The 24321-nt window shown below is 39.6% G+C and overlaps 1 protein-coding gene across 1 annotated transcript; it reads right to left on the bottom strand.

Annotated features, from left to right (window-relative positions):
- Positions 7899–24170, bottom strand: HSPA9 (heat shock protein family A (Hsp70) member 9). Its single transcript, XM_005682995.3, has 17 exons — positions 23818–24170; positions 22420–22478; positions 22068–22155; positions 20879–21060; positions 20015–20139; positions 19410–19483; positions 19219–19325; positions 18458–18620; positions 17390–17482; positions 14718–14927; positions 13384–13611; positions 12442–12546; positions 11582–11699; positions 10829–10923; positions 10527–10619; positions 10174–10314; positions 7899–9898 (listed from the first exon to the last, which is right to left on the bottom strand). Exons 1-17 carry the CDS (start codon positions 23896–23898, stop codon positions 9821–9823), a joined length of 2040 nt encoding a protein of 679 aa, XP_005683052.1. The 5' UTR covers positions 23899–24170; the 3' UTR covers positions 7899–9820.

Below are 24321 nucleotides of genomic sequence, written 5' to 3'. Positions count from 1 at the left end.
TGGATTTTGATGTTGAAAACACCTGTAGCAACTTGAGACTAAAGTGCTTTTAGGTAGAGAATGACAATTGGTTGTCAGTGTAAAGGCCAGTTTAGGAGTAGCAAAGGTGGAAAAGGTAAGGAAGGGATGGTTCAGGAAAGGTTTGCTCAGGCAAACCTATGACTCTTCTAGAAGTCAGTGGGTTTGTTAAAGAGAAGAAGTCTGGAGCTAGGATGTCTTAGGGCTGAGCCTTGACTCTCCTTGCCTTGAGCAAGTCAACTTCTTAAAGCTTGAAGTCTCAGTTTGTTTAAAATGGAAATTCCATCTGTTTTGTTGGGAGTGTTATTATCTTGAATAATTTGTGTGAAGCTCCTAATACCATTTACAGGAAGCATGTGTCACCAGTGAATTTTAGTTCTCTTTGTAGTTTCTGCTAATTTGTTCTGTCCTCTTCCACTATTTTCTGTACTCTTTCTATTGAGGATCTGTGACAGTACTTGCTTCATCAGCAAATAAGTTCAAGAAACTAAGAACAGATCCAAAGTACAGTTCTTAGAGATTCTTTCCTTCTGATGGAAAGAAGGGGCCAATAAAACAGATTTGTGGTATATTTCCCCCGACTTGCATGGCTGATGTGTTTATAATTGTTAGAAATTTTCAGAGTTGGAGTGTAAAATCCTGAATATTTATAACCTTAACTGTATTAGTAGAATGAATGATTTTTTTCCCCTAGGTATCTTAGTATATGTTTTCCCTGCTCCATCCACCCATCCATCCATGCAAGAGTTACAGGTAGTATTTTCTTTAAAAAGAAAAAGTGTTTCTGTGCCTAGAAGAATAAAAAATAGAAAATTCTCTGGATTAGACCATCTCTAAAGTGCTTACAAGTTCATGAAGTAGAGATCAATAAAGGAATGTGTAGTCTGCCCTCAATTCTTGGTGTACTTAAGCATAGTGAATTTGAGGAATGCGATTCTGTAGATTCCATTCTCAAATAAAAAACAGTCTTACAGTAAGTAAAAGTCACTGGAGAAGACCTAAACTATATGGTATAATACAAAAGACATGAGATTTTTTGTAAATTGACATAAGGCACAGTGGCTTAACTATGGAGTGCAGATGTGTGTGAAAGTGACTTGAAATGGGCCAGTGTAAGGTATCATTTCCTCCCCTGTGGACCCCTAGTGTTGAGACATAACCTTTCAGTGGGAAAAGGAACTACAACTAAGGAATGACAGGAGTTTCCTCTGTAGATAACAAAACATCTTTACACTAATTCAAGATTGTTACGTTAATCAGATATTGACCATTAAATGCTTTACCTTAGAATGATTTCTAACTTTAATAATATGTAGAGAGAACTCTTTTTCTCATTCTTTGAGCTCTAGAAAAAAATTTTTCTCTTTTTTAGAATTGTTCTAGGGAGTACTCACTAGCTGTTGTAGGTCTTCCCATAACATGAAAGAATAATTAGCAGAGTGAGATTGAGTCAGTGCCATTGAATCACCTGAGGAGGAGGTAAGTAATTGCTTAACATTTCCAGTGCTGCTTGGAATGTTTTGACTCCGTAGAGATCCCTTGTAGAATTGCTAGACAGAGGCTAATCTTTTAGTCCAATTCCATAAATATTAATCACATACTAGTTTTCTGTATAGCAGAGTGCTGGGGTGAGTACTAAACATTTTTAGATGTAGTGCAATGCTTAAATTTATGGTGGTGGTCAGGGGAAAAATGATACAAGAATGCTAAATAAATAGGCAATAGTGTAAGAGGAGAGGTAACTATAAGACTGAGGCAGAAAAGAACAAATTGAGCCTGAAGCACTTTGCCATATCATTTAGAAAGCAAAGGAATAAAGACTACTGGGGTCTTTTTTTTTTATGAGTACTTTTAATATCTAGATAGACATTTTTTTATTGAGGTACAATTGACATATTAGTTTCAGATGTACAACCTGATTCAATATTTTTATATATTGTAAAAAGATCACAGTAAGTCTAGCTAAAATCCATCACCACACATAATTAAATAATGTTTTCCTTTTTGTTGGGAAAACTTAAGATTTACTCTCTTAGCAACTTTCAAATAATCAATATGTTCAGTTCTGTTGCTCAGTCATGTCTGACTCTTTGTGACCCCGTGGACTGTAGCACACCAGGCTTCCCTGTCCATCACCAACTCCCGGAGCCTAGTCAAACTCATGTCCATTGAGTTGGTGATGCCATCCAACGATCTCATCCTCTGTCATCCCCTTCTCCTCCCACTTTCAATCTTTCCCAGCATCAGGGTGTTTTCAAATGAGTCAGTTCTTCGCATCAGGTGGCCAAAGTATTGGAGTTTCAGCTTCAACATCAGTCCCCCCAATGAATATTCAGGACTGATTTCCTTTAGGATAGACTGGTTGGATCTCCTTGCTGTCCAAGGGACTCTCAGGAGTCTTCTCCAACACCACAGTTCAAAAGCATCAATTCTTCAGTGCTCAGCTTTCTTTATAGTCCAACCCTCACACCCATACATGACTACTGGAAAAACCATAGCTTTGACTAAACAGACCTTTGTTAGCAAAGTAATGTCTCTGCTTTTTAATATGCTGTCCAGGTTGGTCATAACTTTTCTTCCAAGGAGCAAGCATCTTTTAATTTCATGGCTGCAGTCACCATCTGCAGTGATTTTGGAGCCCCCCAAAGTACAGTCTGTCACTGTTTCCATTGTTTCCCCATCTATTTGCCATGAAGTGATGGGACCAGATGCCACGATCATAGTTTTCTGAATGTTGAGTTTGAAGCCAACTTTTTCACTCTCTTCTTTCACTTTTATCAAGAGACTCTTTAGTTCTTCACTTTCTGCCATAAGGGTGGTGTCATCTGCATATCTGAGGTTATTGATATTTCTCCTTGCATTCTTGACTCCAGCTTGTGCTTCTTCCAGCCCAGCGTTTCTCATGATGTACTCTACATATAAGTTAAATAAGCAGGGTAACAAAATACAGCCTTGACGTACTCCTTTCCTTTGGAACCAGTCTGTTGTTATAGAGTATAATTAATTACAGGAATTCCCTGATGGCTCAGATGTAAAGACTCCACCTGCCAATGCAGGAGACGTGGGTTCGTACCCTGGGTCAGGAACATCCCTTGGAGAAGGAAATGGCAACCAACTCCAATATTCTTGCCTGGAAAATTCCGTGACAGAGGAGCTCAGCAGGCCACAGTCCACAGGATTGCAAAGAGTCAGGCGCTACTTAGCAACTAAACAACAATATAATTACAATCACCATACTATACGGTACATCCCCAAGACTGACTTATTTTATTTTTTAATTTTAAAAAAATTTGGTTTGGCTTTGCTGGGTCTTCATTGCTGTGCACAGTCTTTCTCTAGTTCCAATGTACAGGTTTCTTACTGTGGTGGCTTCTTTTGTTGCAGGGCACAGGCTTTAGTGTGCATGGGCCTCAGTAGTTGCGGTTAAGGGCTCCAGAGCACTGGCTCAGTTGTGGCACATAGGTTTAGTGGCTGTGTGGCATATGAAATCTTCCAGGTCCAGGGATTGAACCTGTGTTTCCTGCATTGCAAGGCAAATTGTTAACCACTAGACCACCAGGGAATCCTGATTTCTTTTATAACTAGAAGTTATATAAAATAACACTCCTTATCACTCCCACCCTACCCCTAACCTTACCCCTGGCAACCACCTGTCTGTTCTCTATGAACATGAGCATAAGTGAGATCATACAGTATTTGTCTTTTCTGACATTTCATTTAGCATAATGCCCTCAAGTTATCATAGATAGCAAGAATTCATTATTTATGGCTGAATAGTATTCCATTGTATATATACACCACATTATTTTTATCCATTCATTCATCAATGAATACATATCTTGGCTACTATAAATAAAGCTGCTGTGAATATCTGGGTGCATACATCTTTAAAAAATGTTTGTTCTTTGGATAAATACCCAGAAGCAGAATTTCTAGATCCTACAGTAGTTCTACCTTTAATTTTTTAAAGTATAAATTTATTTATTTTAATTGGAGGCTAATTACTTTGCAATATTGTATTGGTTTTGCAATACATTGACATGAATCCACCACAGGTGTACATGTGTTCCCCATCCTGAACCCCCCTTCCACCTCTCTCCCCATCCCATCCCTCTGGGTCATCCCAGTGCACCAGCCCCAAGCATCCTGTATCATGCATCAAACCTGGACTGGTGTTTCGTTTCACATATGATAATATACATGTTTCAATGCCATTCTCCCAAATCATCCCACCCTCGCCCTCTCCCACAGAGTCCAAAAGACTGTTCTATACATCTGTGTCTCTTTTGCTGTCTCGCATACAGAGTTATCATTACCGTCTTTATAAATTCCATATATATGCATTAGCATACTGTATTGGTGGTTTCTTTCTGTTATGCCAACACTTGTTATTTGTCTTTTTGACAATAGCCATTCTAAGGTGTGAGGTGATTTCCTTGATAATTAGTGATGATTAGCACCTTTTCATGTACCTTTTGCCCATCTGTGTGTCTATGAAAAAATGTCTGTTCATGTCTTCTGCCCATTTTTGGTGTACACCCCCCTTGTTTATTTTTGTTTTTGGTGTCAAATCCAGTAAGTCCAAAATTGATGTCAAGGAGCTCACTGTCTCTAAGTGTTTGGTTTTGGGTCTTACATTCAGGTCTTTAACTCACTTTGAGTTAATTTTTGTATGTGGTGTAATATAGTGATCCATTTTCATTCATTTGCTTGTGGTTGTCCAGTTTTCCTAGCAGTGTTTATTGAAGACACTGTCCTTTACCAGTGAGGTCTTGTTAAAATTAAGCCAGTATAAAGTGCAATGCATGCATGTGTCCTTGTGTGCTCCTTCACTTCAGTCATGTCCAACTCTTTGTGACCCCATGGACCACCCACAAGGTGGCTCTATCCATGCAATTCTCCAGGCCAGAGTACTGGAGTGGGTTGCCATGCTTTCCTCCAAGGGATCTTCCTGACTCAAGGATCGAGCCCTCCTCTCCTGGGTCTCCTGCATTGCAGGCTAGATTCTTTACCCACTCAGCCAGCTGGGAAGCCCCTTGAAGCATATTAAGCAAGTTAAAACGAATGCGTTCACAAAGACACCCAAGAAATTTCACTGGCCTCACCTTTGATTAATACTACAAAACTAACTCACCTTAAAAACCAGTTCTTTCTCATCAGAAATGTACTTCAGGTTAACTAGTTACTTGATATGAGGGGAAGTGTCTCACTGTAGAGGTATTCCATATAGAAAATGAAGAAAAAATAGCATAGTATACCTTTAATGAAATTGGAGAACTAGGTAATATAATGATCATCAGTGGCTGCTGACATCACAAAAGCGCCAACCAGAGTTGTATACCCTCTGATGAAAGTACATACCACTCAGTCTTGTCAAAAAGCTTAGCCTGAATCAGATCCATAGGGGATGAAGAACATGTTGATGACATCACAGGAATGCAATCAGTGAAATGTAGGACAAATACATAAAAGTGGAGAAAAAAGAAGCAGGGAAACCTATAGTTCAGAAGAGACTTATGGGACGTGTCAACCAACACAAGGTGTGGGCTTTACTGGCTCCTGACTCGTTAACAGTTGGAAAAGTTACGGAACTTCCCTGGTGGTCCAGTGGTTAAGACTGTGCTTCCACTGCGGGGGGCACAGGTTCAATCCCTTGTCAGAAAATTAAGATCTTGCATGCCCTGTGGTGCAGCCAAAAAAAAAGTTGTGAAACTATTGGGAAAATTTGAACATTCACAGTTTTGCTTTTAAGGGATTAATTTTTTGATGTGATCATGATATTGGTAATTTTATAGAATAATCCTTTTGGAGATACATACTGAAATGTTAAAGTTATGATTTCTGGAATTTGCTTGAAAGTAATCCAGGGGAAGTTAGAAAATATTAAAAGCTCTAAGTTCCTGAACTGAACATTAAAAATTTGAAAAATAGAGTAAGAATTTGAGTGAAACAGCCAGTGTGGGCTGAATGGGGAAGGCTTCATGAAAGAGGGTAGATCAAGGATACCTAAGAAATGGAAAGGCAAGACAGGAGATGGCTAAAGGCAAGGGGGACATGGATCAAGGGCTATGGCTTGAATTCAGCAGTTAGACTAGTTAAGGTAGATTGATTTCCCATTTAGGAAAAATTTATGGTTTTTAACCCCTTTTTGGTCACAGATTCCTTCAAGAAATCATTCTTTGAGAAATCAAGAGCAGCTGACCATTTCCCCAGAAAAAAATAGTATTTGCAATCTTGCATTCTGTATCAGTGGTTTCTGGGTCCCTGAAGTCACTCATGTGGACTCTTCATTTCCCAGCCATTGCCCCAAATATCTACCTTTTGGGTCAGGGGCTACAAGAACCTGTTTAGGAGCTTATGGTTTAAGTGGAACATTTCCTGTTTCCTGAGATCTCCTGTGAGTTGAAACTTGTAATTATTAAAGGTTGGTTCAGTTGCAGTATTCTCTCTAGTGTGAAAATTGAGTTTCCTAACCTAATGCAGCAGAAATGGGATTGATGGTGGTACATTGTAATTAGGTTTAACCATATGAGATTGGTACTTGACTGGTTTTGACCTACTTAAATGGCTGTTTCAGTGTTTCTTTCTATAACTGCTACATTGTCTACTTCACTGATTGAATAATATAGGTTGTTTTGTAGCTCCTGTATCCAGGGCTTTCACTCATTGCATTGTTCTTCTGATACCAGAGGAAAGTGAAGACGAGGTAGCCTTACAAAACAGCCTTAGGACTGGAGTATGGAGTCGCAGTGGTATCTGAAATACTGAAGGGTGTTTGAAGCAGTTTATTTTCAAATTTTGTTTTCACGCCCAGTCTTCTCATGTACCATCTGCAAGAACTTTTTTCTTTACTGCTGCTTCTTGCTACAGAATCTCTAGTATAAATGTTATGCTTAAAATTAAGCCACCCTTACAGATTACTTATTAACGGTAACTTAATGAAGAAATGTGGAACAAAGCACAGACGTTATATTCTCCCTGGTAACTGAGGCACACTGATAAAGACAAAGTATTCCTACCGATAATGTGTACATGACTGAGCAGGAGGAAATCACCAGGTGAATCCAAAGGGCTCTTCTGTAAAACAAATAGCCTATACCCTTCAAAACAACAAAATCAACATCGTGAAAAGACAAAAAGGCAAAGCAACTATTCATCAGTGCTAAATTTCCTGATTATCAGCTGTAGGGAGAATGTTTTGCTCTTAAGTGTGCTATGTAGGTTGCAATGTCATGATCTTCAGAAAACATGTAGAGAGCGAGCACTGTTAAAAAGTACAAATGTGGCAAAATGCTAACTGAATCCATGTGAATGCTGTTTTTGTGTGTTCATGACAGCATTCTTCTAGATTTCCTAATAGGTTTAATTAAAAGTTAAGAAAAAACTTGGGTAAATTTTTTTCAAGTCAGCAACAGAATTGTACTTAATACTTAGAAAGTGTAAGGGGGTTTCAGATTTATTCTGGTCACTCTTACTCCCCCTTTGCTGGCCTAGGAGTACCTCAGGCCACACTTTTAGTTCTATAAACATTATTAATTTCTCCTTGAATTCCTTTTCTAAATAAGACTTTCTAATCTTTCACCAATTAAATTTTAGTTTCTGGGTGTGGTTTGTTACCCCTAGAACTCTTGACAGATGGAGTATAATTTATATGTAAACTTTAAAAGTAAGGCTTTTCTCTCAAACGGAGAAAGCAAACCACCCACAAGTTTTGGACAGTGGGACAGATTGTTTTGACAAGATTTGAGTGCTTAAGTGACAGGCATTGTTCTAATGTTGGGAAGTAACAGTGAACAAGTTTCTGGCTTCTTGAAACTTGCAAAAAAAAAGGGTGGGCCTTAGTTCATTCAGGCTGCCAGAATAAAATAATAGACTGTATAGCTTATAAACAGAATTTATTTCTCAAAATTAAGGCTAGAAGTCAGAGATCAGGGTGCCAGCATGATCAGGTCAGGGCCCTCTGGGCATCTGGGACTTCTGGAACCTCTTTTATTAGGGTCCTATTCCCAATCAAGAGAATGATCTACCTCCCAGAGGCCCCACCATGTAATACCACTACCTTAGCAGTTAGTATTTAAAAGCAGGGATTTGGAGGACCAAAAAAACTCACATAGCAATGGAGGAAAGACAAATTAGGTGGTGGTATTGCTGTGGGTAAGGACAGGAAATGACGGACTTGAAGGCTGCTATTTATGACAATTTCAAAGCCTTACTTAAAAAAGTGAGGGGAGGAAGTCAATTGGAAATATAGGAGAAGACTTTCTGAGCAAGGTCAAAGTATAGGAGAAGGGGTCCAACCACATGTGTTGTTCTGTTGTATAGCAGGGGTGCATTTTAAGTGGGGAAGACTACTTGGAATAATCCCAGTTTTCCTTTCGGGACCTTTAATGCATGTGTTGCCACAAGATGAAGACTGTATCTGAATTTAAATTTCTTTTTGCCTTTCAAGGCTGCTTGTGCTGATGTTAGCTTTACTAGTGGGTAACTGAACCACCATCATATATACGGCAGTTTGAGTTCATAAAGAAATACTGCACGTCATGTGGCTGAAAACTTGAGCCTATTCTCATAGCAACCTCAAGAAGCTTTTAAAAGGGTGTTAAAGTCTCCTTAATTTTTAAAAAATAAATTAATTCCTAAAACTTGAGTTACAGATGTAGTCACCTTCCTGGATCTTAAGTTGGTAGCATGTGATATTTAGAACTACATTTTAAAAAGTAGGACATGACAACTCGCTGAGGGTAAAAAAGCAGAACTATAGAAATTACCTGGTTTCTGATGTATAAGCCACTGAAATCTCACCTTAGGACTGAATGTTTCATTATCGTGAGCCAAGTCTGAAGTTTTTATTTAGAGCAGAAAGCAGCCTGAAAAGTATGAGGCCTATTTTCATGTTAAAGATCTAACATTCAACACTCCAAACCTCAGACGGGCTAGAGAGAAACTCCTGAATCAGACTCGTCTTTGCTCATAATGATTATCATATCAGCCTTCTCAAGTTTTCAGTTTGTTAGAAATTGAAACTGGCTAGTGTTAGGAAATCCCATACAGGTCAGGGAACTGGGAAATGTAATTCATGTCATATATTTCTGAAGCTAAGTTTCAGGTCCTCAGACAAAAAGATCAAGATGGTTTTCCTATTTATTTTTTTAAAAAAAGTCCAGAATGGATCAAAAAGAACAGTCATCAAGGACACAGGTGCCAGACATAAGGCCAAAGGGTAGCTAGGAAAGTATGCCTTCAGAAAATTTGGGCGACTTGTGTTTTAAAAGCTGGATCTAACAAATAATTAGCTCAGTTTTCTGTTGATCTAGCTTTCCCTGCCCTTCCTCCCAACATGGCACAGCTGGCTTGCTTTGCAAGGCCTCAGTTGATGAATTCCACATACACACAGGCTGGTACAGCAGTACTCAGATCACTAGAAGGATCTCATCACCTTATGGTTTCATTCCAGACCCAACCGTCTTCACTGTGTGAGATTTCACTCCTTGAAAATATGGCTACTTCAACACAAAAACAATGTTACATCTTTAGAATGATCAATAAATCATCTTTCCAGCTTTACATGCACCTGAAATGAAAAAGAATGACAGGCTAGGGACAGAATACTGTGAATTTTGTACTGCTGGACTTGTCACTCATGAAATGATCATTAGCTAATGGTCACTAAATTTACATATTCAGGGAATTATATATAGAATACTGCAAAAACACAGTAGAAGACTGAAGTTTGCCCGTTTCAGCTCAGGAAATCCCTTCACTCCCAAGCATGTTGTCCTTTCAACTCCAAAGTTTACTGCTGTTACTGTTTCTCCTCCTTTTGATTGTCCTTTTGCTCCCCAGTGCCAGAGCTTCCAGAACCTTCTCGTTCTGATGCCATCTGTAAGAAAGCATTTGAGAGTCACTCGTTTAATGTTAAGGGTGACAGTTTGTTCTCTGATGAACTAAAACTGAAGGAGCTATATCCTACATGTTCCACTCTCCCAGTTTTAGTGATTTCTTCCCTTTGGGTTCACTACCTCTCCCTCCCAAAGTATTCAAGAAGACCAGGAAGTTTACTTCCAAGTCCAATACTCTTCAGTTCCATAACTGGCTGTGTAGCAATCATCAGTGAAAGTGATCAAGAGCAGTTACATTGAGTTAGGAGCAAAATACCTTTTTGTATGCCATTTCGAAAAGCTTCAACGATGCTTGCTGAAGGGAAGATGCCGCCTGCCTTATGTTTTCGCCCGTTTCACTGTCTTTCCGAGCAAGGAGCTCCCTCATTTTGGAGATCTCTTCTTTTAACTTGTTGCACTTAAAACCAAAACAAAGCCAGACCCTCACTTTTTCTGGTTTTCTTAGCCCAGAACATATAGCAGAATATTTAGAGAGACGCTTTTTTTTTTTTTTTTAAGAGAGACACTTTTAAAAAGAAATTGCTGTCAAGATCCAGAGAAAAATGACTGTCACTGACATTAGTGACAATACACCCCAAACTTATTGAGCTGTTTTAAAAGAGGACTTACTTCATCAGCAGGCAGTTGGTCCTTGAATTCTTCCATCTTGGTCTCTGTGTCATGGATGATTCCTTCAGCCATATTAACTGCTTCAACTCGTTCCTAAGAGAAATTTTAAAATGCAGTATGAACGAAGACTTACCAATCAATCTGCTAATGGCTACACACAGTTAAAGAGTATAAACAGTTAAGAGGGAGAAATCACTGTGGTCTGACATGTCTTTAAGAGACTTTAGCTGGATTCTATGACAATTTTTATATGAGAATAAATAAGAAAGGCACTTCACGTAAGTTATGAGTGAAGTAATCACCTTCTTTCGCCGGTCTTCCTCAGCATACTTCTCTGCGTTTTTAACCATATTTTCAATATCATCTTTGCTTAATCCACCAGAAGACTGAATCACAACTATAATGAAAAGAAGGAAATGCATTATTTCCCAGGAAATGATACGCTTCATATGCTTCTTTCTCTACTGTATTAAGAAAAAGAATCCTCCTGTTCAGAGTAGCTAATATTGATATGAATTTCGGAGAAGAGGAATAGCCTACTGGCCTATAATAAGCAGAGGGAAACCAAGGGTCTAATATACAAAGATCAACTAACTGCCCTACCTACCAAAAACTTAAGCAATCCAGAGGCTCAGTGCTTGTTTGTTTTGGGAAATAAATACCATACCTGATAATGAGACACTGATAACTAAAGAGAATGAGGGCAAGAACTCACCATCCTCCCCTGAGGCTGAGGGGGAAGATATACACGAAAAGTCTAGAGTGTAGTTCCTAACAGAGAGGAACTTCAAAGTCTCTTACCTCACTCTTGTTATTTTAGTCACTAAGTCGAGTCTGACTTTTGTGATTCCATGGACTGTAGCCCACCAGGCTCTTCTGTCCATGGGATTTCCCAGGCAAGCACACTGGACTGGGTTGCCATTTCCTTCTCCAGGGGATCTTCCTGACCCAGGGATCAAACCCACATCTCCTGCATTGCAGATGGATTCTTTACCACTGAGCCACTAGGGAAGCCCTTACCTCACTCTTACAATCTAATAAATAAGAGAACTTACTCTGCTGCTCGCGTCCTGTACCCTTATCTTTGGCAGAAACATGTACAATCCCATTGGCATCAATGTCAAATGTAACTTCAATCTGAGGGACTCCACGAGGGGCTGGGGGAATTCCAATCTAGAATAAATGAATACCAGAGTAAGCTCCTCTCACCAACAGGCCCAGTGCTCTATCTCCAAAACCTATATAATCTTCTGGAGAGTAAGTTACCTGTTTTCTGGGAGAAACAAGTGAAACTTACACTTTAAATGTACAAAAACAGGAGTTTGTAGGTTAGGGTAGTATTTTCATTGCTGCCTGAAATAAACAAGACTCATACCAGTGAAGGCTGGCTGCAGCAAGTAACTGTAATGGCTTTATGTACCTAAGAATACACAGTGAGAGCAAAGTTCTCTGTTGCTCATGTCAGTAAGAAACAATAAGCAATGCTGACTAGAAGCTAGTAGCAAGTGATTTCCCTAGCAGTTCACTGGTTAAGACTCTGCTTCCACTGCAGGGGACACAGGCTAAATCCCTGGTCAGGGAACTAAGATCCCACAGGCCGTGCAGTGTGGCCAAAAAACCAGCAACAGTATCAAATGTCTTTAAAAGTAGTAATGAGAAATTTCTTCTAATCACTGTTTATGAACATTTCCCTGAAGCTTATAAACTTCTTGACTTAGTTCCCAGGCACAAGAAGCAAGGCAAGGCTTTCAAGTAAAAACTGAAGCTCTGGTTATCTGGCTGCAGCATTCACTTGAATACTACGCAAAAATAACAAAAACTGTGTCAGCAGTTAATAATATAGGAGTCAGACTAGTGTAACTTTATCATAAAAAGAATGATCATGAGCATGAAATTCAGGATTCCTAATACCTACCAAAGTAAACTGTCCAAGAAGTTTGTTGTCTCCAGCCATCTCTCTCTCACCCTGACACACTTTAATCTCCACTTGAGTCTGTCCATCAGCAGCTGTAGAAAACACCTAGGGAAAAGAAGGAAACTTGCTGGGTTGGCAGCCTGATTATAAACTGCTAACCAAAGGAAGAAATTCACATCCCAGCACTGGAAGAATCCTAATGTACACTATGTTCAGAACAAAGGCCCATGTCTTTACAGAGAACAGGAGTAGGATTAGCACAGCAGAAGGGCATACAATAGCTATTGTTTCAGCTAAGCAAACGCATTGTACAAAGATGCAGCACTAGCACATAAGGCCTCAAGAGAAGGAGCTATAAAAAGTGAGATGTTGAAACATGCTCATCCAGAGAAATGGGTCAGAGAAAGGACATTTATGTTCCCAGTCACAGGAAATCATCACTTCTCTTCAGAATGATGTTGTGGCAATATATCACTGCAAGCATAGCAACAGTCATAGTTCTTTCCTAAAGACATCAAAACTCAGAAAGTTAGAAAGTAATTCTAAATCTAAGACCCACTGTCCAAATAACCCTTGGCTTGGTATCTCAGAACTATCATTTACTGGGAAGAGAAGCACACTCCCCTAAACATTTTATTTACTGCTTCTGAGAATTAAGTAGGAATTTTCAAATAATGAGGCTCCTTCTGGCACATTATTGTCCTGTGAAGGAAGACACTTCATGACTTCCCTAAAATCACCACCACTCCTTACAGGTAAAGAGAACTTCTCCAGGAATATAAGAGAATAAATGACAAGATTCTTACCACCCACCCACATTCAACTAGTGTGAACTGCAAAACAAAAAAAAAGTGTTCTAGAAAGAGCTCACAGAAGTGGCTCCAATCACATCCCCCACAGAATCCAGCATCTCTGAGAAAGTAAGGAGGGGGTGGCTTGTACCTGGCTCTTCTTGGTTGGAATAGTGGTGTTCCTGTTAATAAGCTTGGTGAAGACACCTCCCAGGGTCTCAATACCCAGAGACAGGGGAGTGACATCCAGCAGCAGCACATCTGTTACATCACCAGCCAGCACACCTCCCTGAATGGCAGCCCCTATGGCCACAGCCTCGTCAGGGTTGACAGCTTTACTTGGGGCTCGGCCAAAGAGATCCTGCACAGTCTGCTGAACCTGAGTGCCAAGAAAAGAGAACCTTGTCACTGCTATTCAGGGGAGCTGCCTGAGAATGAGTGAAGCGCATGTATCCACAGACCCCACCAGATCCGGGATAGGTTGCTTCAGATCTAAGAATGTTTACTCAAACCATCATTTTGCAGTTGAGTTCTTATTAAATAGTTGAGTATATTATCTGGTAACACATACTTTACTCAGAATATCTCACTTATAGCCTTTTTAAATTTGGAAACAATTTGCCTAAATTTTGTCATCTGATTTCCCAAGCAACACACAAGGAATAGAAGCCGGAAGGCAAGGGGGCTTAAATCGATATTGTCCAAGTCCTCTTATATGTATCAACTAAAACTCAGCATAAAAGCAGCAGTAGTAATTCAGTAATTCAATACTGGTGCTGATGTGAGGTATGTTTTTTACTAATGCTAGGAAAAAGTTCTATTTGAACATAACATCTGAGAATAAGGATATAACATTTGAGGTAACTTGTTAATAAAGATATCGGCCTGATTCAAAGCCTCTCTTTTTCACCCCCAGTTTATTGTTTGCATTATTTACTTAAGCATAAGTACTAAAAAGAAAAAATTATGAAAATCAAAGCCCAAGATCATTCTATTGAAGCTATAAAGAATTATACCTTCAACATGTTCTGTGCTCAGTCATTAGTTTTCCACACACCTGTCTTATCAGAATGATGGGTTGATACAATGCACCATTGCACAAATCTCTGTTGAAGATGGTATTAGAAACGCAAACACTATACTGCAAAACACATATCCAAAACTGCCTATAGAGGCTAGATAGTTAACCTGTATGTTAAGGTGTCTTGGACCTCATACTGTTTCATTCTGAAAAATTCTATAAAACTGAAGTTCAGGGTCCTCCTTGCTAGTACTCCAAAGACATTCCCCCACTTATAAATACTCTTTAAGACTAGAACTCTAGCGAGTACACAAATTCATACCCCTTTCAGGCCAAGGTGGTAGAAAGGTTACGTACACATGTCCCCACACAACATAAGCCATATGGTGTGCATATGCTGTGTCCTAAGAAATCATATGTTGGCCCTCTCTGCTCTCCATGCCAAGAATTCCATGGGTACTTACCTTGGGCATCCTAGTCATGCCACCAACCAGAATCACTTCTCCTATGTCACTCTTGCTGACTTCTGCATCTTGCATGGCTTTTTGGCATGGGGCAATGGTCCTTCTGATTAGATCAGTAACAATCCCTTCAAACTGAGCCCGGGTCAGCTTCATATTCAAATGCTTGGGTCCAGAAGCATCCATTGTAAGGTATGGCAAATTGATGTCAGTCTGCAAGGGAAGCAGGAAGACCAGTTGTGAAGTCTCTATTACTTCAATTAAAGACTACACACTAGAAAATATTTCAAAAATCACAGGGAGGATCAGACACACTTTAAACGAACAGCTACCAAAGACAGACTCTTAAAGATTTAACCTCTTATCTTCTCAGAAGTAACACTACAAACCTACTAATGATAATGAAGGATGGAATAGAGAAGCAGGAAAAAAAAAAACCCATTCAGAAGGTGAAAAATTGTCCTGCCATTAAAACATGCATTAAGAAATCACACTACTTTGTTTTTACCAAGTTTTTTTAAAAAATTCAGTGTACTTTAAGAAAAAAGTCACATGTATGCTCTGAACCAAATAATCTGCCACCAAACCAGGGCTTTACAAGTCTAAGATGGTTAAAAAAGCTACAACAAAAATGCCTGAAGGACTGACTACTGCTATGATAGTCACAGAGAGCAGCAAACACTGCTACAGTCACACCGTGTAACATATAGTATCAGTAAATGTAAAATCCTAATAAGGCATTGATTAAGAATATTTAGACTTAACAAAACTCACTATTAAACATGCAGAAAGAGGTGTCTCCGGGTGAACTCCCAGAAGAGAGTTAAATTTATGCTGCACCTCCAACTTCACATCAAAGCAAGGCCAAAAAGCAATAAAGACTGAGGGGAGCAAATCCTTAACCACTTTTCTTCAGGAGAGTACCCTGGACAGTTAAAGGCTTAGTAAGAATTAACAAACCTTCTGTAAAAACAGTGATACTGGATATAGTTTTAAGGACACCAATAACAATTTCCTCTTTGCACAATGTTAAACCAAATTAGAAAAAAAATTATCCAAGTTAATGCAATCCAACAGAACTTTCTGTGGCAATGGAAATGCTACCTGTGCTTCTCAATCCAGCAGCCACTAGTCACACATGGCTGAAAAGCTGACATTCACCTAGTGCAACCGAGAAATGGAATTCTTAAAAATTTTATTTTGGGACTTCCTGGCCCAAGTCCTTTCCTCTCTCACCACCTGGTGTAGTTTTAACAGCCCCCTACATTTTTTCACACCCACTCAGGCTGCCACAGCTCCCCCGCATTTTCCACTCCACCTCAGGGTGCTTTTCCCAAACCTGACCATGTCACTGCCCCATCTCAAAATTTTTCAGTGATTTGTAGTCATTATCTGAGGAAAGACACCAAATCCTCCAATTTGTAAAGCCTCTAGACTTATCTTCTATGCTCCTCCTGCCCCTCTAGTCTGTACTTCAGCCACACTGACCCTTTCTAAGGTCTTACCCCACCACCTCATACTTATCTGGCACTTTATGTTTTCCTGATCAACTCACCTTGCAGGAGCTCTAATTATGTCAAATTATCTGTCAAGTTCCTCCATTATTAGTCTAAGTTTGCCTTTTTTTGAAAATATAATTAACATATACTTTTACAGTACCACTTGCTACTTATTACACATTGTCCTAAGCATGTTATACCTATTAATTTACAAATCCTCACAACTCTAAGGGGAAATGGAGTGCTAATTATCCTCATTTTATTGACAAGAAAACAAACATTAGTAATTCATCTGAAGTCATATAGCAAATAATGAAATAGAAACTTAATCTCCACCAGTCTATCTACAGAGTAACTGTTAACCTCTACATTACTTCTCACATTTATTGATATAATGTTTAATTAATGTCAACCTTTCCCTGGTGGCTCAGATGGTAAAGTGTTTGCCCACGGAGGGAAACCTGCACAGGTACATATTACCCAGCCTTCAGCCACGTTTCATTAACTCACTGTCTAGACTGGTGATCCAAATAAGACAATTAGAGACTTAAATAAAAAGGTGTCTGAAATAAAAACAGAAGTAGCTCTGAGAGTCTCCTGGTATTTCCAGGTTAGTAATTCTAATTTTGCACACTGTTCAGTCTAGATTTTCCCAGGTGGTACAGGTGGTAAAGAATCCACCTGCCAATGCAGGAGACATAAGAGACTTGGGTTTGATTCCTGGGTTAGGAAGATCCCCTGGAGGAGGAAATGGTGACCCACTCCAATATTCTTGCATGGACAATCTTGTGGACATAGAAGCCTGGCGGGCTATGGCCCATAGGGTCACAAAAAGTCCGAAAAGTCGGATAAGACTGAAGTGACTCAGCATAATGGTGCAGTCTAGATTTTAAAAATACTATCTTTAACACAAATAAGTATATTCAATGTCATTCACCTCTCAATTAAACCATTATTTGGCTCCTGTAACATAACCTGATTTGGTGCGTAACAAATTTCAGCTTACCCATTAAAAACACCATGATTCTGTTAATGGAAAAGTTTTTCTACCACCAACCAGAAAATAGTTTAAAAAAAAAAAAAATCTCACCAATATTATGCCAATTAAATATGCTATTCAAGTAAACTCCAGCTGAAAAGATCCATCAAGGCTGCTGGAATTTGTCCATGTCTCACCTGCACAGATGAAGAGAGTTCACACTTGGCCTTCTCAGCAGCTTCCCGAACTCTCTGAAGCGCCATGTTGTCTTTGGTCAAATCAACCCCCGTCTAACAAAGACATAATATAACTAGTGTAAATGAGAAAATGAATACTACTTACATCGCAGTGATCAGGTGTAGACAAGACAAAATAAAGCCATACCTTTATAAACAAGCAAAAATTAATTATTGCCTTTAAAAACCTACAGGAAAAAGACCTAATCTGAAAAAGATATATTATGTCTGGAGTTAAAGGGATGAACTGTTCTCACTTCTTTCCAGCTGTAGGATTCTAGCTCAAAAAAGGAATTCTCAAAATTCCTTTTCCAATACAGTTATTCTCCCACTTTTCCAAAACTTGCTTTAAACCACACCTCTTTTACAAAAGATCTATATTAACACCTGTTTTTGCCAACCAAATGAAATCTGAAAAGGATTTTCACATTTACAAAAGAGGCAAAAACGACAACTAATATGCGGCATTTGCTTTGCAGCAAGCCATTATAGAGGCAGTGTGCATCCCAAGCTCCTTGTCCAGCAACTGCACTTATCTGAGCATCAAGCCACCATAGCTTTGAACTATCTGGGAGCATATGAACATTTTGTTTTGTGCATCCGTTAGTAAAATGTGCCCTAAGGTAATCGCCTCTTTGCTTCACAACATTTCAGCTTATCATAGGTCTCAAAGGAAGACATTTTCAATTAGTGGAGGGAACCTACATAGTTGTCCAACAGTATCTGTGAGGATTGGTTCTAGCACTTCTCTCCAAAAACGTGGATACCCCAATCCAAAGACATTCAGGTTTCCTATATAAAATGCCACAGTACTATTATACACCAGGTACTGTACCCTGTTCATTGTTGTCTGTTCACAATTTGAAGTTATAATAATCAGGACAGTTCAGAGCACCCATGAAACTGAAATGCAATTTCAGTGGACTATGCAACAGTCTATCAATGGGACGAAAAATCATAAAGCAAACCGCAGTCCAAAGAAATTCTCAATATTTCAATGTCTACATATTAACCACACTGGTAACTAACCTCTCTCTTGAACTCCTTCACAATGTGACGCAGCAAGGCCTGGTCAAAGTCTTCACCACCTAAGAAAGTGTCTCCATTGGTGGATTTCACCTCAAATACTCCTTTCTGAATTTCCAGTATGGAAATATCAAAAGTTCCACCACCTAAATCATATACAGCAATGCTAGAAAGAAAAAAGAAGGCCTTCAAGAACAAAATTCATCACAGGTAGAGTTCAGTCACCAAACTAACATAAATCTGGTTATTTACCCCCACCCAGGTATAATTATGAAAGTTGATGACTGTCTAAGCATCATATGTCTTAACATATGGTCCTTATAGCAATATGTAAAACACATAAGAGTTAAAATGAAATGCTCAACTTCTGGATGAATACTTGCCAACAGGCATACCAAGGGAGTAAAATAACCGAGAAAGTGAAAGTGAAGTTGCTCGGTTGTGTACGACTCTTTGCAACCCCATGGACTGTAGCCTACCAGGCTCCTCCCTCCATGGGATTCTCCAGACAAGAGTACTGGAGTGGGTTGCCAAATAACCATAGCCAGTACTTTTAAAAAGAAAGAAAAGAGAAAAAGTAATCAAATGAATAGTCCCTGAAATGAATGAAAAACACAGACCATAGAAACCTGGGGAAAAGGTCAAGGCAGTACATTTTTAGTCTAAGGCGCAACACTGAATCAAGATGACGATTGAGGATAGATTTCAAGATTCCACGAACTTAGTCTCACACATCTAAGTGGAAATTCATTACACAAACTTACATTTTGTCTTCTGATTTGTCCAGACCGTAAGCCAGAGCAGCGGCTGTGGGTTCATTAATTACCCGAAGCACATTTAGTCCAGATATCTGGCCAGCATCCTTAGTGGCCTATAGAAAAAGAAAAAAAGCATTTTTCACCCTTGTGTCCCAAGTACCATTTATTTCGTGACTAAAAATGCTAATTGAACTCACCTGTCTCTGAGAGTCATTGAAATAAGCTGGGACTGTGATCACAGCATTTTTTGCTGTATGCCCCAAGTAATTTTCTGGAAAAGAAATCAGTGAAAATCAACCATGAGAATCCTATCAGATAAAATAAGCTACAATTAATAATGTAGCCTGACAACCCATGTCATCCTCTTCACAAACAGTACCCATTAGATTTTTAGCATATGACCTAACATGTAGAGATCTTATTGAAAAACACTCCGATTTAAAACACAAGATCTCACCTTTAACACATTAGTGAAGGCTCACCAACTACAATGACCTAGACTTAAAAGAGCCACTGTTTCTCTAACAGGAAGTTATAAGTTTTACCTAACAGACACAAAAACTTAACATGTAGTCTTTTGGTTTCCCTTCTGGGAAAAAGAAACATGCAAACCACCATTAGGAAAACTTGGAAGAGAAATTCAATTTGTATAGAAAGAGTAATGAAGTTTTGCCTTTTCTAGGTATTCTGTGCAAAAGCCACTGCAAACGTATTCAAAGGTCAATGAGATACGGAAGCCAGTGATCTCAGAGCAATCATGCAGTTTTCTGAATTTTCCCAGATATGAACTAAGCTTTCTCACCTGCAGTCTCTTTCATCTTCATCAACACAAATGCTCCAATCTGACTTGGGGAATAGAGTTTTCCATGGGCTTCAACCCAGGCATCGCCATTAGAGGCACGGACAATTTTAAAAGGAACATTTTTACTGAAAGACACAAATATTTGAGAAAACATGCCAGCACAATCTACCATGAAGTTACCATACACCATTAAAGCCCATCTTCCACCCCACAAGATCCATGCCAACAAATGAGAACTTCAGGAATTCACTTAATGAAATCCTTTAGAAAGTAATTATTAACATGTAAAAACATCCTGACGAAACCTGAACATTCTTCTCACCAAAAATTTATGCAGCTGCTTTGGATATCACAGAGATACCATACGACCCGGAAACTTCATTACCAGATGTCTACCCAAGAGAAATGAAAACGTACCTCCACACACAAACCTACAAATGTTTATGGTAGCATTACTCATTAACAGCCAAAAAGTGGGAACAACCGAAATGTCATCAACAAATAAACATTAAATTATGTGTGGATGTGTGCAATGCAGTATTATTTGGCCATAAAAACAAAATACTGATAACATGTGACAGCAAGGATAAACCTGGAAAACATATCGAACTATCTGATCAGCACAAGATGGAGCCTATGTCATTATCTGTCTCGTGTTTAACACCAATTTACATGGTCCAGATATGACTAGCCAAATCTTCATATATCATGTCACACATAGCAAAGTCCTAATCTGTGAAGGCAGAATTGAATATTTTGAAGAAGACACCCTCTGGGCAGGGGCAGGGCCTGTCCCCAGGGATCCTGCTAGGGAGACTGTTCTATACAGCCTTTGCAAATAAATACAGTCTTACTATTACTCACATGTCTTTCTGAACTTCTGGGTCATCATATCGCCGACCAATAAGACGCTTGGTAGCATAGAATGTGTTGTTTGGGTTGGTGACAGCCTGTCGCTTGGCCGGCATGCCAACAAGTCGCTCACCATCTGCTGTAAAGGCTACAACTGAAGGGGTGGTTCTGGCACCTTCAGCGTTCTCTAGCACCTAAAACTCCCAAAGTAGGAGAGACAGTAAGACTCCAGTCACCACCAGTGTCTTTGTATCAATTATTTGAGACACAAAGCAAACATTAAACAATAGTACTAGTGAGGATATTCTTTTGCCCTGTAAATATTGATATAGTAAGCAACTACTATTTGAGATTGAAACAATTTTCAACTAAGAACATCCAAAAAAACAGGAATATATAAATCAGATCTTTCTTACTGTCGTCATACCATTAAATGTACTTTTGTTTTGGTGATGGCTAAAAATTTCAGGCATTAAAAAAAATTTGCAGATTCCCCTGGTGGTCCCCTGGTTAAGAATCCACCTGCCAATGCAGAGGATACAAGCTGGATCCCTGGTCTGGGCAGATTCCACGTGGTGTGGGGCAACTAAGCCTGTGTGTCACAACTACTGATGGCTGAGCACCCTAGAGATCCTGGTCCACAATAAGAGAAGCCATTGCAACAAGACAATAGCCCCCACTGGCGGCCAACTAGAACAAGCCTGCATGTAGCAACGAAGACCCACCGCAATAAAGAAAAAATTTTTAATCGCCAAAAAGGAATTAAAAGATCCAGGTGCTTCAAATACTATTGAGGAAAACCAAGTGGGAATAAAGATTTTAAGAACAGAATACGTAGGATTCAGGAGGAAGAGCCTCTACCACAGCAGGAAATAAAGAACATTATTTACTTATGACCCAGCCTTTGCATTATTTGGAGCTCCACTTGCTTCTAGACTGTTTCTGCACCTTTAACTTTTGTTTAACTGACTTATAAAAAGGTAAAATTTTATTATTTCTGTGCTAGGACACACTTAAATCCTGGGAAGTTAAATCCATTTGATTATTACCAGCATAAATTAAGCACAAAGATGCACCTCAAGAGAGTCTTAAGAATTTAAACGCAACCTTTAAAATGTCCCTTATCTAAGTCAAAGGACACAGAATTCTGAATTGTCTACTAGCTACCACTACATGGTCCAGAGCCTCCAATTATGCTCACCTTTGCTTGTTTACCTTCCATAACTGCTACACAGGAGTTGGTAGTACCCAAATCAATACCAACAACTGCTCCCTTGATTGCTTCTGATCTGTAAGACATTTAAAACAATGCTACGGTCAGTTAACAGTGGTCTCCAAAATGGTGGTAAAAAAGACATATTTTACAATATGAAGGTAAACCTTGAAGAAGGTTTGCTAGAAAACAATTATTTGCTAGTGTGGTGAAATAAACACTCTATTAATAAATATAACTGTTTTTTTTTCCTGAACAAAATAATCATAAATTTAGAGACCATTAGTCTGGGACTTAATATTTATCACCTTACTATTAAAGAAAATGAAATTATACTTACGCATAGTCCCGCCTTGAAACAATTCTGAAAGCCTCATGACTAAGGCCATTCCAGCCATCCTTAAAAAAAAAAGAAATTGCATCAGCCATCAGCTACATATGAAAACTTGGGCTTGTTTTAACTATTCTTCTGAAGAATATGTGAACGTTTGAGATTTTCATTCTGAGTGGCTACCATGCATAAAGTTCATCGAAATTGTAAAATATTTTATATATAACAGGCATAACGGTACTGACACAGCAATCAAGTCCAATAAAGAATAAATTTTCCAAATAAGTCAAACAAACAAGTACATGTAAAACTGTCCTGAATTACATTAACAAAAGGTTTCTCAATTTCAGCATTATTGATTTTGAACAAAACTTTTGTTGGGAGCTGGGCTGTTCACTGCAGGATGTTCAGCAACAACTTGGACCTTTACAACTAGAACCTAGTAGTAGCATGGTTACCCAGACTGTAACAACCAAAGTCTTTTTCAAACACTGCCAAACATCCCCTGGAGAAGCAAAAATACATTACAAAATAACTACTCAATTTCACTGTCACAGCAGTGTCCACTTAAGATCCACACGTGTGTGTTGCAAATACAGATTTATCTTAATCTGAGCCATTTCCCCTGATGTTGCCAAGCTAATGCTTTAAGGGGAATAGAATTAGCCACCTTCTTAAATCAGTTTGGGGTGGGGGCGGAATGTGGAGTAGGGGGGAAAAAAATGTCAGGACTGGCCTGTGATCAGGATCAAAGACCTCTGTTACATTCTCACCTCAGGCTATTGCAAGTTGTCCTTTACTCAACCTGAGCGCAAAGAAACACAATTACAAAAGATGTGTTTCTACTCTTACACGATAATGAGCAATCACTCCATGCCCTTTTCCTGATTTGCTTATTTTTTTTCTGAAATAACGGAGATGAAGATTCTGGGAAAACCACTATTACATGTTCGCAAACGAGAAAATCAGAGCTTGACTTTTAATTTATTGCTCGGATGCTCTTTCTTCCTTCGTCATATCATAGTAACGGGGTCCTTGCACACTCCGGATTTTAGAAGACTCCTTCTAACCGTAAGCGAAAATAAAAACTATAATAGCTATTCCTTCCCTATAGACTACGACCTCAAGGCCCAAACTGCGTAATCCGTATCAAAAAGCCTATCAGAACGACTACCAGCTACTTGGTGAAATATAACAGTGAAATAAAACTCTACGCTCCCAAGGAGTGTGACTCAGCAAAGAGAGAAAGGCAAAACCCTGAATTAATCCTTGAATCAGCAACACTGAATACTGTATTTTCCATCTCTCCTCTTTCCCAGAGGATTCTGACCCCGAAGGCCGCGCGCGGCCTGCCGCACTGAGTCCCAAGACCGTGAGCCCCTCAGGGAGGGCCCGGCAGTCCCTTACCTGGTGGCGGGCGGCTGTGGGGCCCCGGGAGGCTGCGGTGCCGACGAGACGGGATACTGCGGCTCGGCTGGCGCTTATCATGGCTGCTAGACGGTGGAAGTACGAGACAGCAAAGAGACGCTCGGATGGTCGAGGGTAGCTCGGCGCAGAGGTGCTAGCGATTCTGGAAACCTCCTACCACGTGGGGTGGGGGGCGGGGGTTGACCGCTGAGGCCTGGAAGCCCGCTCATCGTCTGAGGCGCCGCCCGTGCTGCCTGATCAGAGAATACCTGGTATGCCGCGCCAGGAGGCAGGGCCTATGGCTAATACGCTTCGAAGCCTGATAGTTGGGAACAATATGTCCTTCTGCGCCTGCTGCAGAAGGTCAGGGCTCCATGAGAGACAGGAGGTCTAAGAGCGGTATAAGGCAGAACTGTGGACAACCCCGGTCCTCGGAAGCAGGAAGGACTCAAGGTCACACGGGATAAACTGCGAACAGATTACAGTCTCCTTGCGTCAGTTACG

The sequence above is a fragment of the Capra hircus genome, chromosome 7, assembly GCF_001704415.2.
Source record: "Capra hircus breed San Clemente chromosome 7, ASM170441v1, whole genome shotgun sequence".
NCBI classification, from domain to species: domain Eukaryota; kingdom Metazoa; phylum Chordata; class Mammalia; order Artiodactyla; family Bovidae; genus Capra; species Capra hircus.
This window is presented reverse-complemented; position numbering and strand designations above follow the sequence as displayed.

Coding starts and splice junctions, on each gene's coding strand:
- HSPA9 (XM_005682995.3), bottom strand. CDS start 23,898: ATGATAAGCGCCAGCCGAGCCGCAGTATCCCGTCTCGTCGGCACCGCA. Junction 11,700..12,441: donor TTCTTGGACAGTTTACTTTG/GTAGGTATTAGG, acceptor CATTTATTCTAG/ATTGGAATTCCCCCAGCCCC. Junction 10,620..10,828: donor AGGAAGACCGGCGAAAGAAG/GTGATTACTTCA, acceptor AATTTCTCTTAG/GAACGAGTTGAAGCAGTTAA.